The sequence below is a fragment of the Lampetra planeri genome, chromosome 32 (assembly GCF_965212315.1).
Source record: "Lampetra planeri chromosome 32, kcLamPlan1.2.h2, whole genome shotgun sequence".
NCBI classification, from domain to species: domain Eukaryota; kingdom Metazoa; phylum Chordata; class Hyperoartia; order Petromyzontiformes; family Petromyzontidae; genus Lampetra; species Lampetra planeri.
This window is the reverse complement of record NC_136138.1, coordinates 9,971,859-9,992,272: the sequence shown is the minus strand read 5'-3', so window position 1 is coordinate 9,992,272 and position 20,414 is coordinate 9,971,859. Positions and strand designations below refer to the sequence as shown.

At 49.6% G+C, this 20,414-nt stretch overlaps 1 protein-coding gene across 1 annotated transcript; it reads left to right on the top strand.

Moving 5' to 3' along the window:
* The first annotated feature begins 7,166 nt into the window (after positions 1-7,166).
* Positions 7,167-15,661, top strand: LOC144729438 (beta-1 adrenergic receptor-like). Its single transcript, XM_078609730.1, has one exon. The coding sequence runs from the start codon at positions 7,733-7,735 to the stop codon at positions 9,296-9,298; it is 1,566 nt and encodes a 521-aa protein (XP_078465856.1). The 5' UTR covers positions 7,167-7,732; the 3' UTR covers positions 9,299-15,661.
* The last annotated feature ends 4,753 nt before the right edge of the window (positions 15,662-20,414 follow it).

Here is a 20,414-nt window from a genome sequence, read left to right as displayed (position 1 = left end):
GTGGTGTGACGGTCAGGACACGTGGTGTGACGGTCAGCACACGTGGTGTGACGGTCAGAACACGTGGTGTGACGGTCAGGACACGTGGTGTGACGGTCAGCACACGTGGTGTGACGGTCAGGACACGTGGTGTGACGGTCAGCACACGTGGTGTGACGGTCAGAACACGTGGTGTGACGGTCAGCACACGTGGTGTGACGGTCAGGACACGTGGTGTGACGGTCAGCACACGTGGTGTGACGGTCAGAACACGTGGTGTGACGGTCAGCACACGTGGTGTGACGGTCAGGACACGTGGTGTGACGGTCAGCACACATGATGTAACGGTCAGAACACGTGGTGTGACGGTCAGCACACGTGGTGTAACTGTCAGGACACGTGGTGTGGCGGTCAGGACACGTGATGTAACGGTCATCACACGTGGTGTAACGGTCAGCACACATGGTGTAACGGTCAGCACACGTGGTGTGGCGGTCAGCACACGCGGTGTGACGGTCAGCACACACGGTGTGACGGTCAGCACACGTGGTGTGACGGTCAGCACACGTTATGTAACGGTCAGCACACGTGGTGTGGCGGTCAGCACATGCGGTGTGACGGTCAGCACACGCGGTGTGGCGGTCAGCACACGTTATGTAACGGTCAGCACACGTGGTGTGGCGGTCAGCACACGCGGTGTGACGGTCAGCACACGTGGTGTGACGGTCAGCACACGTTATGTAACGGTCAGCACACGTGGTGTGGCGGTCAGCACACGCGGTGTGACGGTCAGCACACGCGGTGTGGCGGTCAGCACACGCGGTGTGGCGGTCAGCACACGTGGTGTGACGGTCAGCACACGTTATGTAACGGTCAGCACACGTGGTGTGGCGGTCAGCACACGCGGTGTGACGGTCAGCACACGTGGTGTGACGGTCAGCACACGTTATGTAACGGTCAGCACATGTGGTGTAACGGTCAGGACACGTGATGTAACGGTCAGCACACGTGGTGTAACGGTCAGCACATGTGGTGTAACGGTCAGCACACGTGGTGTGACGGTCAGCACACTGGACCCACAATCCTCAGGTCGCCACTCTGTTCTCCAGGCGCGGCAGTTGTGACGATGGGCCAAGTTTATTAAACACCCCCCCCCCCACGTCTGTCCATCCAGCAGTGTCAATGGGTACACCACAGTAAATTGATCGGCAGATCATGAACGTCTCTGGAAAAGAGCTCTTTAGCTCATCGGATTCCTCCAGTGTCAATATTCAGATCCTGGGTAAAGTGTGGGCACTACCACCTATTGCAAGAAGATGTGGACAGCGTGAAAGAGTAGGCCAAGTGCCCTCTCTAGAAGGGCTCTCTGGAAGCTCCCTCGAGTGGGTGGCCTTCCGCCAGTCGTGGCACGAGCAGGGAATGGCACGGCAGCACCCGTGCCGCTCCTAAATTAGTGTCGAACCCTCAATTCAACACAGCACAAGCTTTACTCATCGTGGCGGATTTATATTCAATTGCTGGGCGCGTCCACATCCTTTTGTACCACCCAAGAAGCGAGCATCTCAACTGCAGCAGCACCGCCGATTGGCTACGTAGGGTGCGAAAGAAGTTCAACATACGTAATGTACAGCAGTAGGGTGGCCCCCGGGTTTTCTTTGGCTGGGTGACGATCTGGCATCTCGGATGAGCGATGAGCGCTGTTGCTTCATTTAACACGTAGGAGGCTTTCGTGACGAATACCATTCATAATAGAGGCGTTTTTTTGGGGTTAAATCGCCACAACATTTGTGGCTTGGCTCTCCAACACACCGGTGTGCTGTACTAGTAACGAATTGGTACATTCTGTTTACGTGACAAACCTTACTAATTGGCTGTGTCGGGTTTAACGACACAATGTATATATTTACGCGATCTAACCCCAACAACAACAAAAAAACGCATTACGTTGCTTATTTGCCCATCGCTCTCTCTTGGGAGCGGTTTCAAGAACCGTCTCTGCGTATGGCCAAGAAAGGGACACGGACATCCCAGCCGAGCTAATATGCAAAGAGAAACACAGCCCCTGTCTGCGAATCTGCACACATACACAATCGCGACACGTGAAGATCTCCAGTCGAGCTTGTATAAAGTATAGCCTGCCCAGAGCCAGTGCTGTAAGCAAGCACCTACTAAGGCCAGCATTGTACAGCAGGGCTGGCGATGTATGGCCAAGACCAACGTTAACTCACTGAGTGTGGTACTGTTCATGTAATGGCCGAGTCGACCTAATGGGTGGTCAAATCGGACTGAATATAGAGTACAGGATTTTGTCCAACCTTGGAATGCTAAGCAACGTTGAGCCTGTGTAGTGTTTTGATGGGAGGCTCCCTGGGGAATGAAAGGTATTAGTTGTGAAGTTTGCAGCGTGAAGAGGCCAGGGAACGACGGTACGGCAATAAATTATTGTGTCCATCTGTGCTGAGCTTCAGGTGTTATCCACCTCAGGTAACACAATGCAAGGTGTTGACATTCTTGCATTGCAGGGCATTGGAAGTCAGGGTTGGTAAATTACACAGAGAACACATTCCTGCAGAGGGAGCTGGTAAGAACGTTGGGTTGCTCGGTCAATGGCCAGGGTCAATGGTGGCGTGGTGTATTCCGCAAATATGCCTGACTGTGAGGGCGGGCACAAGCCGGCGTGAGTAGGTTAAACGTTGAGTTTTATAAGGGCACCACGGGGTGACCAGCCCCTCCCCACCCAGCCCCACCCCTCCCAACCCCCATCCAGCCCCACCCTCCCCACCCAGCCCCTCCCCACCCTGCCCTCTCCACTAAGCCCCACCCCTCCTATTTTTGGATGCACGACGGATGGACACAATAATCCCCTGTGGGCTGGTGTAACCAGGAGGTTCCTACCAGTATAAGCACATGTGTGGCATGCCCACATGCAGCATTATGAGGTGGTCAGTGCATGGTGGCAGGACAGAAAGTAGGTTCACTTAACACGCAGCAAATGTAACTATTGATAATGGATTGATTACTGGGTAATGGTTTGGCAAAAAAAAAATAATGTAGCAGATAAGTAAGCTTCGATTTAAAGCTTTCGTGATTGCATGGATTCATATTCTTGGTTCTTTCGGTAAAGTCACGTAGAAGGGAAATAATAAAATAATAAAAATATAACATAATTATATTTGTTAATTGTTATGTTTTATTTTACGTGACTTTACCGAAAAAAACAAGAATAGGTAAGTAAGTGTTTGACTTATTTGTGCCAGTGCAGTATATATATATTTAAGTTATCCACTCATATACATGGGATTTTTCTCTGGGTATACTCTGGGTTTTCCGCCAAAAATGGAGCCAATCAGCCACGAATTTTTGTTTTTGTTTATTGCGGTTGCACCCGAGTCAAGATCTGCATGGCTCACAGGGTTATCCCTAATAAATGAAACTGAAAACTGAAACTGAATTACATTGGCCAAAGATCCTAATGGAGCAGCATCCTCCTATCAAAGTGGTTATTGAACTCATTGGGACAGTCTTGGGTAAAGCAGATTGTTATCTCTTCGTTGTGTGACTCATCCGACCTCGTGGGGTGGGGTGGGGGTTTCTTAAAGAATGAGTCGTACATTAAGTGTATGTATGTACACTGTATTTTTTTTACTTTTGCACGGTACGTAGCCAACCGTGCGAATTGTAGGTGCGGGGAAAGGACAATAAACTCAACACGAAACGCAATCAGAAAGAAATGAGTTTTCAATCTAGATGATGATTTAAAAGTGCACAGCGGCAGTGGCTTCCTCATATCGGAAAGGAAGAGCGTTCCAGACGGTCGCAAAAACGCGTCTTTGTCAGATGGTCAGCAAAAAGCCACCGCTGCGAGGATGACCGGCCGAAGTTGCATAGGAGATGTAGATGTTTGCTTTCCGCACGCGAATCGGTATGCAGTAAAACCTTGGATTGCGAGCATAATTCGTTCCGGAAACGTGCTTGTAATCCAAAGCACTCGTATATCAAAGCACTCGTATATCAGCTGTGATCACGTGACACTCGGCAGACACGTACTACTCGTATTGCAAGACCTCGCTCGTTAATCAAATTAATATTTATTTAAAAAATTGCTCGTCTTGCAAAACACTCGCAGACCAAGTTACTCGCAATCCAAGGTTTTACTGTATTTTCATGATTCAGTGTTGCGATTCGAATTCAGGTTGTCATATAGGGCTTTTTCTGGCCAGTGAATGAACACCAATTGTTGTACAGCACTTGCATGCCTCTTTGACGATGCTCGCCGACCCGCAACCAAACGTCGTGAGGCGTCATCAAATATCCCTCACGAGTCGCGACTACTAGGCCCTCATCCAGCAGTGGATTGACAACAGGGCTTCACGCGTCAAAAGTAACATTTCGACACAACACGCATATTGTGCGCACACGCAGCGCTCGACTGTCAATCCTTCAAGCGTTGTGAGGTTTTGAAATGTCATTTCGGTTGACAGCATAACCCATCATCTCTCCAAATGTTGATTAAAAATAAAAATACCAATGCCAATTTCTGCGCGGGTCAACAGTGGCCATCCTATTATAAGGACTGCCCCCTACCATAGGAATGTGGAATTTCCACCATTGACAGATGAGTGCCACCCTCCTACCCCCCAACACACAATGTTTCATCTCGGAGACATTTGACTTCTTTTCTTCTTGTGTAACTATAAAGTACAGAGAGATATGAATACGCCAGTGACCAGAGGTGTGGACTCGAGTCATGTGACTTGGACTCGAGTCAGACTCGAGTCATGAATTTGATGACTTGCGACTCGACTTGGACTTGCATAACAATGACTTTGTCCCACCTCTGCCAGTGACCACGCGTACATTTGCGTAGCGCGCGCACGGAAGCCCCATCCAACCCACCCCCCCAACCCACCCCGTCACCTCGCCAATCCCACCGCCACATAACCGCACGTAGGCATCCCCTTGCCTGCTGGGTGCCCTCGGGGCATGCACGCTCAGCTATGCCGCTCGGCCAGTGTCAACACAGACTCGGGGGTTGCCCCATTCGCAACAGCATGAAGTCAGTCGTGCGACGGCTGGATGGATGGTGAGCGATGCTGGACTTGCAATCCAAGAAGTCGCCGATTCGTATTCGATCTCTCGGCGTGGCAGTCGACACAATGGTGCGGGTTTCTGAAATGCCCCCCACCCACCCACTGCACCTCCCCTTCCGCCTCTGTTCGCCCACAAATGTGAATGGGGCACATCAAAAGTTATTCGATTGGTGGGGTCGAGTGTGGTCTGGTCGAGTGTGGGTTACTGTTGGGGAGCGGTGGCGTAGCGGTTAGCGCTACGGATCCAGTGACCCGAGTTCGATTCTCGCTCACGGGCAACGCCGGTGACGATTGTCTGAACCGGTCCTGGGCCTCCCTTAGGTCGACTTAGCCTCAAATGAGTAACTGGCGCGGTGTGTAAAAACATCGCCACCGGGGAGGCAAAGGCGGTCGGGCGTGGTGCTGGCCACCCCACCCCCCTCGTGTACCGTGCCGCTTGCCTGGGTTCGACTCCCGGGCCGAGGATATTTGACCGGCGTCTGTAGCGGGCGAGCTGCGTCTTGCCTGCAAGGAGGCTGGCTCGCCTCGGTCAACACAACCTGCAATGATGTACAACGTGCCTTGTTACTAGAACGTTAAATATTTGCGCTGGGGAGACAAACGCGGCCGGGCGTGGCGATAGCCACACTGTCGTGCCGGCCTTTAAAGGGATGTCTGTACGTGTGTGTGTTTTTTTTTTATAGGTGCTCGCTAACAGCACTTGCCCCTACAGTCTGTTAAGGCTATACGGGGGATCTTTGTGTGTGTGTTTTTTTTACGTCTGATACACGGTCCTTTAATTTGTTGAAATTCGAGTCGGTCTCAAGTTACCAATGGAAGAAGGCCTTCCCGCGCCGCGTCATTCATGTGGAGGTGGGGGTGGGAGTTTGACCATACTTCACCAATGCGGTCTGTTCGCGAGCACCACCAATGAAGGCCGGCACGGCGCACGAGGGGGTAGGGTGGCCAGCACCACGCGCGCCCAGCCGCCTTTGTCTCCCGAGCGGCGATGTTTTTACGCACCGCACCGGGTACTCATTTGAGGCCGAGTCGACCTAGGGGAGGAAGAAATTGAACTTAGGCGGCGGGGGTGTCCTGGTTCGTTTCAGGGGGCTCCCGCATGCGGCCCCGTTTGACACCGGTGCTCGTCATGCAACACGAAATGCTGTCAGAACAGCATGAAGTCAGTGACAGTACTGTAGCGAGTGTTGACTGTTTGTAAAAGCAATCGGGAATCAAAGGCGGCTTTGCGTGGGTTGGTGTTGGGGCAAATCACCTGCTCACATGCCACGGATGGGATTAATAGGGGCTCGCTAAAGTCGCAGCTTGTGCAGCCTGGTCCGTGACATCGATGTCGTGAAGACGCGAACTGTAAACTTCAGCGCGGCGGCCACTGGTAACCCTGTCCAATGCGGTTGGAACTCTACGCAAATACGATTTTGAAACTTGCACGTGACTGAGTAACTTCCCTTTCGGCAACTAACCACATACCCTGCACCAAAACATGACTCATGCTACAGTTTACACCTCTAACATTAGCACGAAAGCGACGCCGGCTGTCACTAACTATATGTAAGCTTCACACCAAAGCTTTGACAATACCCTGATGACCATACCCTTATGAGCCGTAAGCCATAACAAACGCGCTACCATAGCGCACGGCACTACGAACCCGGCGACACGAGTTTAATTTCACAACCGACATCAGTGGCGAGTGTGATAGATGCACCGGATCGTGAGCCACCCCATTCACTCCGACCCTACCCCCCATTCACCAAACCCTCAGTGACCAGCGTGATGAAGTATGGCCAATTCCATCCTAAACCTCTGCATGTCGAACAGACCAAACCTACCACTCCCAACACGACACCCACCACTCCCAACTTCAGTCTCTGCGTTCGTTACAACAAAAAATCCACATGCACAGAGAATAAATATTTCTCGCTCTCCGATGGAGCCCGTATTTATAGCCGGAGGAGGGCACTGAGTGTGGCTGGTTGTGCCCGGCTAGGATTGGCTGTGCAGGGGGTGGCGGTGGAGGAGTGGGGGGGGGTGAGAGAAGGGGGGGGGAGAGACACGCACGCCACCACCACCACACTTAACGTCAGGCACAGCCGCTCCGCGCTCCCACTTCGACAAAGTGCGCCGGGCAAGGAGGAGCGGTGCAGGGGGAAGGGACGAGGCAGCGCCAGTGACGACGCCGCGCGCTCCCTGGACGCACGGGCGGCTCGCGAACATGAGAGCGTCCCGCTCGTTGACAGACGGACCCTGCGACTCGCTCAACGGCTTCTCGCTTGGCTAGCCAGCCAGCCAAACAAGCTTAGCTGAGCGTTATTGTTCATTTCGTTATTATTTTGTTGTTGTTGCTATTTTATTCACGGCCGCACGCGCGAATGGTGTGGTTCGTGTCGCCCAGGCAAGACATGGGCGGTGAGTGCCATGCGGGCAGCAGAGACTCGTTCCTAGCGATGTCCCATGGAGCACGGAGCAGCGACAGCAGCAACATCAGCGTCGACTTGAAATAAATAGCGCGACCTTTTTTGTGTGTGTGTGCTCGGCTCTCACGGACTACCGCGTAACGCAGGAAGCAGGAGGAGACTTGGCAACTACCACTGAGATGCGCGAACGAGGCTCGAGTACCTCGCGCCTCTAAGTCGTACGCGTAGACCCAGCCAGGGGTAAGAATGAATGTGTACAATTCCAGCGTTACGCATTCACAGCCAACGGTCTTGAGCCATGGTGCGAGCGAGTCGCCTCTGCGTAACGACACCCTTCATCAGCCGGAGCACGTGTCCCTGGAGTGGACCCTGAGCCTCGGCGTGTTCATGTCGCTGGTCGTCTTCGTGATCCTCCTGGGCAACTCCCTGATCATCGCGTCGGTGGCGAGGTTTCGTCGATTGCACACGCAGCCCAACTACTTCATCGCGTCGCTGGCTTGCGCCGACCTTCTAATGGGCCTCATCGTGGTGCCGTTCGGCGCCACGCTCATCGTGTCCGGCACATGGACGTGGTATTTCGGCGAGACATTCTGCGGCTTCTGGACGGCGCTGGACGTCATGTGCGTCACGGCGAGCATCCACACGCTGTGCGCAATAGCCGTGGACAGGTACATCGCCGTGACGAGGCCCCTGCGATACGAGACGCTCATGAACAAGAGGAGGGCCAGGATCATCATCGTGTCCGTGTGGGTCGTGTCCGCGCTCATCTCCTTCCTGCCCATGCAGATGGGCTGGTGGAAGGAGTCTTCGCGCAAAGCCACTGGCCTCATGCAGGAGCACCATCCCAACAACGGCAGCGGCAACGGCAGCATGACCTGCGAGTTTGACATCACTCCGGGCTACGCCATCGTTTCGTCCGCCGTCTCCTTCTACCTGCCCATGTTCGTCATGATCTTCGTCTACTCCAAGGTGTTTCGGGAGGCTCAGAAGCAGCGGGAGAAGATAGACAGGTGCGAGGTGAGGTCCAACCACCAGCACCACCAACACCACCACCACCACCACCACGAGCACAACAACCATCAGCAGCAGCAGCAGATGGACAACGGGACAGGCCAGCCAGGCTACACGAGTCCCATCGAGCGCAGGAGACCCACGGGGAGCAGCGGGGGGAAGAAATTGTCGCAGATCTTGTCGCGCAAGGACCACAAGGCTCTCAAGACCATGGGACTCATCATGGGCACGTTCACACTGTGCTGGCTGCCGTTCTTCGTGGTCAACATCGTGCAGGTGTACTGCTCGTGCGTGCCGCGGGGCCTCTTCGTGATGCTCAACTGGCTGGGCTACGCCAACTCCGCCTTCAATCCCATCATCTACTGCCGCAGCCCCGAGCTCAGGGTGGCCATGAAGCGTCTGCTCTGCTTCTGGAGGTCGCGATCGTCCGCGTCGGGAGGTCGGGTCACGAGGAGACCCCTTTCCTGCGGGACGTCGGATGGGGGTTTTGTCTCCAGTCCGGGATGGACGTCCTCCAAGAGAACGTCGCAACAACCCGAGACTTTGTCCTCGCAAGGTTTTCTTCTGGACGAGGGAGGAGGTGGGGGTTCGTGCGTCGTCACGACGCCCTGCGGGGTGAGCTGTGAAGATGAAGGTACGGCCAAGGTTACCACGGCCCCAACTATCAGCAACAACACAGCCGCCAACACAGCCGCCACCACCACTGATGGTGGTGGTGGTGGTGGAGGAGGTGGACAGGAGGCCCCGCATGGAGACAATGGGGTGTTGGACGCGAACGGAAACGCACACTCGTGCCAGTGATGAGACGCTCTGTCTGGCCGCGTGAACTCTAAAGGCGTGTGGATATATGAACTACAATCAGCGTGGGACGCCTGCTGCCTGAACCCCGACCTCTAGGGGTAGGTGGTGAGTGGGTGAGTGGGTGGGGATGGGTGTAGATTTTAATGTTTACCCCCCACAAAAAAAGCCTAAAACTGTGTTCTCAAGACTATTTTTACGTAAATATATTTCAGGACAGTTTGACGCTCGTAATGTATATATTTAAAAAAAGAAACTTTTTTACGCTTTATTTGTACGGTTATTTTTGTTTTCTGTGTGGCTGTTGCTGTTTCATCCCACATCGTGAGTCGTGCCACGTATGTCTGTCTCTAAAAACAAAAGGCCCCATTGGAGAGATTCCAATTCCTCTACACAGTTACCCAGATACTCACTAACTTGCCAACAACGGCTGCTGCCATGCATGGGACGGACATATTCACGGGATGGAATTCATTGACATTTATACTCGTCCTCGTGTCGAGCGGGTCTGAAATGAATAATGGGTCACTTTGCTAAATTATTATGGGAGATCGTCACACGTATGCCCAACTCTATTTACAACGCGTTTGCCAAATCGTTCTAATGATGATCAGCGCTCGATTGTGTTACCAGCTCAGTGGTTGGGATTTTTTTGCCTGATGGCATTGTTCACGTCGTTTGAGTTCACAGCAACGCGAACTATCTCACCGTTCTAAGCCGTTGACAATCAAGGTGACGTTCTTGTTGGTGCTCAAATTAACACAGAGGCCGTGCTCATAGCCTGTTTGTAGCCCTGAGCTAGTGGTGGAAATTCCCCATTTCTATGGTGGTGGTGGTGATGGAGTCTATCCATAGGTCAACCACTGTTGACTACCCCACAAAGTGGGTACATATTTAATCGACCCCAGTGGGGATGATAAGCTCAGTCAAACCCCCCCTCCACCAAACTGAGCTTGAATTTACAATCTTCTGAACGCGTGATGCTCTACCGCTGTGCAGCCTGACCGACTCGAAACCCGTTGCTATATTATGCGTGAGTCCCTTTATCTTTGAGTGTCTCTTGAAGCAGCGCGCCTCTAAGAACGGCATGGCACACGGACGGGCAGGTGTGCGGTTACACCCGCAACTAAAATCAGAACACAGATATTCGCTCTCGTTATCGTCGGTAACATTAGTGCTGGTAACTCAATTACGCGGTGTCGCGACGGTGCCTTGACAGACGTTTAGAGCATCTTGTTGAACTCTGACACGCGTAAACGCCACGTAGTATTCATCATTATGCAGCAGCGTCAGCAGCCGTGGTAGATCTACTTGCCAACTTGTAGATCAAAGCCTTCCGCAACAGCTGCCATCCCCATCATTTGCTGTCCCTGAAAAATGCCACCTCAATTCACTTCACTTCCACTCAACGTGAGTTCATCTCCTCGCCCCGTCTCTCCACTGCGGTCTTTCCCTTCCTCTGGCTTTGTCGTAGCTTCTGACCACGACGTCTCCTCTCACGCCCCTATTTTTACTGTCCTCAGCAGCCCACACGGTGGCTCGGATGTCTGTAGGTTCCCTGATCCGCTGAGTGATGCTTGTTAATCTTGATTTGAAGCTTTAGCGACTGCGGGCATCCATACTCTTTGGTTCTTTCGGTAAAGTCACGTGGGTAGAAAATCGCTAGATCACGACGTTTCGATCGCGACACAAGCGACCGTTATCAGCTGAGACAATCACAGCAGGAAAACTGCTTCGGCAGTTGCGACCGAAACGTCGTGATCTATTACCTTCTACCTACGTGACTTTACCGAAAGGACCAAAGAGTAATGCGTGTTAATGTTACAAGCGCATTGCGAGTGTTGTTGTTGTTGTTGTTGCTACTGTTGCCAATGTGCTGCAGAGACACTTCAAAATAATCACTTCCCATTTAGGTTTGAGCGGGCTTTATAATTTAAAACGTTCTGTCGTGTTTTTGAGCTTTGCAAGGCAGTGAGTGTTCTGAGCAGGTTAAAAACAATTGGCCACCATATCTTGAAACACAGGCACAATAATCATAATCGTAATTGCGTTCACGATTGATGCCATCCGCATTGAATGACCCGTTCCTTATTCTAAAAAACAACAACATCCAAATCTTGCACAATAACTTAATTGCCTGCCAATCAGTCCCTGCATAACCGCGGTGAACCTAGGGGGGGGGGGGCGGGGGGATAACATCGCTTATCCTATTATCCGAAAATGTACTCCACTTATATGCAAAAAAAAACGTATTGCAGATAATGGATTAGTGAAGCGGATAATTGGAGTGTCCGTGGGGCCTACTGCTCCCGCGGATAATAGTTGCGGATAAAGAGGCGTGACACTGTATGCGTACACAGTACTGTACTACTCGATCGCATTGGCCGTCTGGTCATCTTGTAGACCCTCGCGAGTGTACAATATACAATCTACGGTATATTCAGCAGTCCACAATGTTGTTTAGGAACCATTTTGGCACGCCACATCCATATCGCCACGTGTTGTTTTTTGTTCTCATTTATTATTATTTTTTCCTCGAGGGATCATGACAGTAACACGGGGCACGACGATGGGGGATTTACTATAGATCGGCACACCTTGCACTCTCGTGGTAGTGCCTTATGCCGATAATGTTCCTTAGTATTGCAACTCAAATGCTGGGCCCCCGAGATTGAATCCTCTTCCAGGCTGTTCGGTAACAGAGGCATAGCTTGGCAATGATTCAGTGAATTTTGATTCTCAAATCACGCGTGTGTGAGAATCAATATTCACATTACGTTGTATGAAATTGATTCCCGTGTCATGTGCAGCCCCTCGTGGCTGACAACATCCACCGACGACAGTGTTTTAAAACACGAACGGTTTATTAAGTCGAACCGTGTCCCTCGACTGTGGCAATTCATCCGATCGCCGAGCGGGACCATTCATCACATTGTTACTCAGTGAAATTGATTCAACAGGCCGACGCCTTGCTGATGAGAATCAGTGAAGTAGAAACCAGACTAAAGCCACCTTACATGAATCAACGTTACTGTGATACACATGGTGACCTATTAGCTGATGGATTAAATGCAGTATTACGGTATTCCTTTGGGCAATCAGGCAGAGACCATTTACAAACTGTTTTCTATATACACACACACACAGACACAAACAGAAAGCTAATGTAAGTGATAATTTATAAATACACACAGTGCACATATTCTTGTATATCTACCTACGAGGTTCAGTAAAAAAATAACACTTGTGAATATCTCTATCACATTGCATGATCGGGCTGACGGCTGCGTTTAAAATGTAAAGGTGCCAGTGAGTGACGTCTTTGGGGGGCAACTTTAAAGTCAACTTTTTTTTAAAACAACAATCTGATCACAGGCGTGACCATCCAGTTCACGCAGTCCTCTCTGATGACAGCAATGTAAGGCCTCAGGGAACCCATCCCACAGCTCATCCATCAGCTCGTGCCGAATAAACAATGGGCTCATGCGACGCCAACGAAGCCTTGACCGCGTGTCAGCGCGGAAATTCGATTGACGCAGAGAATTGGGCCGATGTGAAGCCACCCTCCCGCCACCGCCTTAGGGCTGTTGAGTTAATGACATCACGATTTCCGGTTGTGGTCACCTGCGTGACACGGAGCTTCTGGGTTGGCAGTGAAGCTGAAACACAAAAGGGAATGCCGTTGGCAAAGAGACACATTTGTGAACGTGAGCTTGATTCCAGGCCACAGCTAGCATCAGTGGCAGGCAAGTGATATCAGAACCGGTCCTGCCCTCTCTCCCAACCAGCCTGATGAAGTATGGTAGAGAAAAACCATAGGGGAAGCCTTCATCCATCTGTAGAATGAGTATAGATAGAATATTTTATTTTTATTAATCTAGTAAGATGATTGTGCAACAGGTAATTAAAATAGTGGGGGGATACATGTTGGGTGGCAGAGGGTCGTGCAGAAAAATGTATTGTACTGTACTTATATGCCCTGTTGATGTATTCCCAGCTTTAAACAAATCTGCACTGACTGGCACGGTGAATTATGGTGAAATAACTCTCAAAGCAGCAGTGGATGGACACACAAGGGCTGGGCACGTAAAAGTAACATAGCAGAATTGATACAGCACGCGTATAAACAGACATTCACAGAACTCGACTCTTAAACAAAAGGGATGATCGGTTTGGAAATGTAAGTTGGGGGTGAACTCAGCCCATGCTCCCTCCAATTGTTGAATTAAATCTGTGGCAACTTGCGGGAGGTTAACAAGTCACTGCCCTATTGGATGGATTGCCCCCCGCCATGGGAATGTGGAATTTCCGCTGCCCACTCAGGGCTGCCAATGGAAATGAGCACCAACCCCTTGTAGGTTTGATTTTTTTTTGGACTATACTGTGGAATATAAATATGCAATGCATGGTGGCATGGTCCTTGGCTTTTAGGACCTTGAAAGGTCTAATTCCACATGGGGGGAGGCTTCGAGAACCACACAGAGATGGATTAATCAATAGTCAGTTATTTAACCAACGTTAATAAACGCCATCCCTTAATCAGCAGTGAATTGATGGCTCAGGACCGACTCTCACAAACTCTCATGAACTCAGCTTCGTTGTGGGGGTTTTTTTGTGGGGGCGATTGTGCAGTGTGGCTCTCCGATACGTGTTTAATTTCTCTTTCTGATTTCCAAACAACAACAACAACGGTGGAGCGACCCAAACGCACACACCGGAGAGCCACGGCAGCGCTCAGCCTGCACAATTCCACGGTGGAGTTTTGGAGAGATGCTGAGACTCGTTCACTCAAAAATACGTCAAATCGAGGCGAATCGCGCTCAGGCGAGTACAATAGCCTTAGCATAGCCATGCCTTGTTGGACTGAAAATCAGATTCTGTTTGTTAACCAATGACTTCGCCAAGTGCCAGCTTCTTATAAAAAGAACATATTTAGTTGATAGCGTCCCCCCACCCCCTCCCTAACCCCTCCAGCACATTATATAAAACATCTGCTGACCAAAATTAATAACGCAGTCCTCATCCTCTGTGAAGCTGTTTTTTTGTTATTATTTCTTTCCACCTCAATGCTCGTATTGGTTGCTCTGAACACACGCAAATTATAAAAACGTGAAGACCGTCAACTGTTAAATTCAAAGTGATGAGAACAATACGACTCTTTCGTTTCTTGCGGTCGCATGAAAGACTCGATGAAGAAATTGTGTAATTAAGCACGGGGGAATCTGACATGGTATTTATTTTCGCGTATTCTTAAAATCGTTAAAAAAAATGTTCCCATTCCCAAGGGACAAACAATCTACGCTCATTTTATTTTTTTCCTTCGTAATTCAACATCAGCTGCAGTCTTTGGCAAGTGGTTAACTTTCGCATGTACAGGTAATTTACACATGGGATTGCTTAATGCACCTTGAAGATAAAGGCTGCATCGTAAAGTGTTGTAATATATATATAGGACTGTGTCACTTTATTAATTAGCTTCGTGATAACCCCGGGACATCACGGGTCGTGTTTTCATTGGCCGGCATTTATTTAACACATTTTTATTTTACCCAGATCTGGATAAAAAAAGTGCAACGATCAAAGTGTTCACTGGAGTAGTGCGCCAACACATTGCTGCTGTGCATATCCATCCTTCATGTCTACGCTTTGCGTATTTGGAAACTTTGATTATGCTACCTAATGAAAATACATTAAAAAAAACAAATATATTATAATAATTTCCCGTACCTTTGATTAAGCATGGTTGGCTACGTACGGTGCGAAATAAGTTAAACATGCATTCAATGATTATTTTCACCCCTTTTGTTCGGCTACTGCTGGATGAAGGCTTCCCCCTGCCATGTCAGTTATGGCAACTGTGTGAGCCATCCCAGGGCCACACGTCTCCCGTGTGAGTTGCCGAATAGGTGCTGGGTTCAGCAGCGGTTCAAACATCACAAATTAGTCTCACGGAGGGACTGCGTGGGTATTGCTTAATTTCAGATGTGGCGGTGCAGTGTTTGGCACGAACCCACCCACCTGTTGACCCGAGTTCGAATCCCAGCGCCAATTGATATCCAAATGAGTCCTGGACTCTCCACCTCTTTGCAAACCTGCACAGACCAGCGTGGTGAAGTATGGTCAAATAACCACGCTGACCAACAATAGCATGGGAAAAGGCCTTTTACTGGCAGTTGGTTGGCAAACGGCTGTACTTTACTATGATTATAATATTTGTTATTGTATGACAGCTAAATCGCTTTGCAATGTCAGTGGGAACGTCGGCGATGATATGCGAGTTGAGACTGTATCTGAAGGCTGTGACTACCTCGGCGAGGTGTTATAATGTACATATACAGATCAGGTGAATAACACAAGTCCTCTTGACCCCCGTGTTGCGCATTTGATAAGCCACGTTCTGTCGTGAAATATCTTGGGCTCTTAAACTTGAAATTAGCTACTTGCCGAGCTTATTCCTGTATCACGATGATGTGTTGTTCGCAAATTTAATCTACAAAAGCAAAACCCACGATGGTAACCAATTTTGTGGCATACATTACGAACTTGAAATCGGTATAGCAATTCTGAATATCGCATTGACTTTTAAGTTCACCTAAAGATATATATCATTTACATTTGCATGTTTGGTATCGAATCTATTCAACTACACATCGATAGTGTGGGAGAGCGTATGTGCTTTTGAAAACAAATACGTACAGATCAATTCAAACAACTTACATGAGCTAGATCACAATGTGCAGTAGCCAAGACCAAATCATACAGATCAACCGATACTCATCATACACTCGTTTGTTGCGTTTATCATTTGTTCAAAGTTTAACATTGACACTGTAGTGCACCCCACTGAGTAATTGTGCGCCCCGCTCAAACAAGGTCACGCTTCACAGAGTCGAGTCCTGCGAACCCGGTGCCGTCTGCTCTGCATAGCCAATCGTCACCCAACCCTTCCCCCCGGCCGTGGCGGAATGGGGCAGCTAAGGCGAGATCTGGCGGCCACCACCCCCCGCACTCGTGACGCGCCCGTGACGAGTTGAAAGCCACGCGGTCGCGCGACGATTTCTCATCCCAATTTTGGACTCGCGCCTCTCCACCGTTCATCAGAAATTGTTTCCTCGCATAGCCCAGGCCCTTGTGTGTGTGTGTGTGGGGGGTGGGGGTGGCCCTGTCTCCTGTTCTACCGTGGGACGCGATGTCCCTTTGATGGGGTTGGCAAAGCCTTGGCAAGACCCTCCCCCCCATACCTCAATGTCCAATCCCCCGAGTGAACGCGTTGCTCCGATAAAGAGGCTCTTCGTGTGCCCCTAAACAGCCCCTGAGCGCGCTACCACTTTTATTTTTTTGCAGGATTGGCATCTTTTAATTGGTTTGTGGTAAGCGTGGAGATCTGGTTTCAGGACTCTCTGTAGGTGGACGAGTAAGGATGTGAGTTTTAATGGCATCGGCAGGAGCCGCGAGTGTGTGTGTCTGCGCGTTTGTGCGTTATACAAGACTGTGTTTATGTTCAGCGCTTTGTCAATCCGCTGCTAGATGAAGGCCTCCTCATTCCGTGTCGGTCATTGGAGGGTTGCCACGTCGCAGGCACAAAAGAGCCAAGTCGTTTTAAGGTGAATATCTCACAATACCAGTAAAGAGGGGAACGACACGTCAACTGACAAAAATCGGAACTTTTCATTTTGAATGATGCGGGAAGATTTACATATTCACCAGGATAGCTACCTCAAGAGGAGCGCAATCCTGGAAAAACCGGGACAGGTGGCAACCCTCGTCATGGGGATCGTTCAGCCATACTTCACCCAACTTGTCAGTGCGGGTTGATAAATTGGTTCAGGTATCGCTCGCCACTGACGTGTACCGAGTTGAAGTCTGATCGCTGGGTTTCGTATGCAGTGTGATAACCACTTACGCCACCACTCCCTGCCACAACTGTGTCGACAGATTTTTCACTGATTGTGCGTACCCTCTCGTTGGAGTGGTGGCATTCCACACAGTGAAACCAGCTGCCCGAGGTTCGAATCTCAACCCACGGCAAACAATCGGTGGTGAGTTATATCTGTACCGATCCTTGGAACCCCCCGCTTATCTTCTTGGTTCTTTCGGTAAAGTCACGTAGAAGGGAAGTAATAAAAAAATAAAAATAAAATATAATAAAATAATAAATTAGTTTATAATAAATAAAATAATAAATTACTCTATTATATAAATAAAACATAATGAAATAATAATAAAAATATAATAAGTAAAAAAAGAAATTATTTTAGTATGTTTTTTATTATTATTTTATTACTTTCCTTCTACGTGACTTTACCGAAAGAACCAAGAAGATGAATCCCTGCAGTCACGAAAGCTTTAATTCGAAACCCCCCGCTTACTTCACCAACTAACACTACTCAGCGTGGTGAAGTATGGTCGAGAATAGGAAGGGATTTCACGCGGCAAGCATTGACAAAATGAATGGAAATTCGCTTCACTCTTTTGTTGGGCATGAATTACGGTTGTTGGTAGCAAATTGCCGATAATACTCAGAGCCACAGCCTAATATGGGTTTTTATAGACTAAAAAATAACTCACCGTCTAGTTTGTGAAAATATTGTTACATTTTATCTCTCTCTCACTCTATATATAAAAAGTTCATCTAGAGCAGCACAGACAGTCCGTTTAAGACGTGAGCACATCGCACCCAAGTGTCGCCACGCTTCATTCTTCACGACCCGCAGGGACAATACAAGGGGGTGACTCACAGCTGATTGGCCGCAGCGATACCGAGTCTGCGTGCACTGCTGCCACTGACGTTTCAAAGCCGCAAATGTGGTTTCGCGATCCCATATATTGAGTTACACGTGCTGGGAGAGGATTTCTGAGAAAGGGATTTACACAATTTCTGGGGTTCCCACGTCCATCGAGCGGTTGCTTGATCGGGCTGCGTTGCGACGTGACAGCGTTCTTCGGATGTCAACGCGAATGTTCTTTATTTCGTGATCCGTGGGTTTGTTTGTCGTTGTAAACATTCGTTTGTGTACAGTTGTCGATCAAATGCTTCGAGTTTTCAACAAGCCAATGTCTTAATCCCAAGGCACTTATTATTATTATTACGATGATGACTATGACCCCCTGCTGGAGAGAATCGGCGAGCGATTCGAATCGCCGACGGCCCCTTTGCACGCGCGACGCGCAACATTCCAAAATAATTTAAAGGCGACCGATGGCTCGCGTGCGATTGAAAAGCCGACTGCATACTGCCCATACCACGACGCGCCGTATGCACCCCCCCTCCCCTCCCCTCCCCCCGTCTCCCACCATCGCATGCGGTTAAATATAGGTCGCTTTTTACGGGGTTTCGTGCGCAAGTGCGCGGAGTAGAATTTCGTTGTTGTGCATGCTGTCGAGGAGGCAGACGTTTACCTTGAGGATGGATGCGTCGAAGAAATCGTTGGATGACACCCCCCCCACCTCCTCAAGAATGGCTCATTGCTACTTAGTGCGCGTAATGCGGAGAGGGGCGGGGGCGAGGTTTGACGTGGAATGTTCCACATTTAAATTGACGGGGAGAGGGGGGAATTCGAAAACGTGCGTTGTGCCACGCGAAATATTGGCCTGTGACGGGGCGTGCGGGCAGCATGTATGGATGAAGATGTGCAATAAATGTTTTCTATATGCGGATTAACATTGAAAACAAACAAACAAAAAACCCGACACGTTCTCGTGAGTTATTCTTCTTGTTTTATGTCCCAATAACTCGTAAGTGTCTTTGCTTCTTTTACATTCCTCTTCTGTTAAATAAAATCGTTGATTGAGTCCAGCTGCCATTTAACTTGCGTAGCATGCGCCACATGTAATGCGATAACAATTCAAACTAAAACAACGTGGGGCTATGCACAGTCGCCTTTTGTTTCGCCACGAGACGCTCGTTGCCAAAGTCCCAACGGCGCACGGCCAAACGCATTGACCGCGGGGTGGGGCTTGTATAGCGTTCAACGCATGCGGCGATGGCGTTTTGTTGAATCGGGAATGATAAACATCAGCGAGGCTCAGTGCACTGATGGATAAAGGCCCTCCCTCTCGTCTGCTTAGCGCCACTGGCCCCCGAGCCCTCGCGAAACGGCAGCGGCTGTTGTGCCATCATTTCATCACCTGCCTTGGTGAAGTCTACTCCTATGCTGTCCTCTATGCATGCAATTGCATCTGTCAGTGTGACTATTTATTAGGTCTCCTTGCTTCTTTCGGTAAAGTCACGTAGAAGGGAAATAATAAAATAATAAAAATAAAACGTAATAAAATACAATTCTCACGACGTTTCGGCCACAACGCAAGCAGCCGTCCTCAGGTGAAGAACAGGGCTGTCGGAAGACAGCGTCTGAATGAACACCACCAAGCTTGGCAGCGTATATTTAAGCTGGTTTAGAGGAGGAAGAATATTTATTAGGTATTTTTTTTTTGCGATGTGCCCTGCCCAAGTCCACATGTTTGAGTGTTATTTTTCGCTCTCTCTCTCTCTATAAAAGTCATTGTGATGTCGCAGATGATTGTTTGCCCCCCGCCAGTAGCAGCAGCTGCAGCAGCTGCAGCCGCAGCCACGTGTCGCTGTTCTTCGCTTCAATGTCGTCGGTCACCGTCTGCGCCTTCCTGGTCACCGAGCGTGCCGCCGCGTTTGCAGTGGTCGGACCCAGGTTTGCGATGGGACTGCTGAGTTACACTTCCTCGTGGAGTCTCTTAGTCGATTTATTTTGTCAGTGGACTCGATGGAGTGTTTCTCTTCATCGTAAAAAAAACATTTTGGGTTTTACGGGAGAGCTCCATATGTGGTGCTTTTGGTGCTGCTCGTTGGTTCAGCGTGCGGTCGTATCAAACCGTCATCCCCAGACACACATGTTGCGTCCACATTCGCTTCAGTTTCATAATGCCGTGCACTCTCTCAGAACGGATGCATTGTGGGTAATATTCACGTCCGCCATAGCCGTGGCAACCGTATGCGAGAGAAAGATGGCAATCAAAAAACTGACGGGGAAAAATGTATGGGAAGTGTGATACGACCGGTGCTGTTATTGTGTGCAGTGACATGGCCACTAAGGAAAGAGAGACTGAAGACGAACACTCGAAAGAACAGAGGTGAGAATGCCGAGGT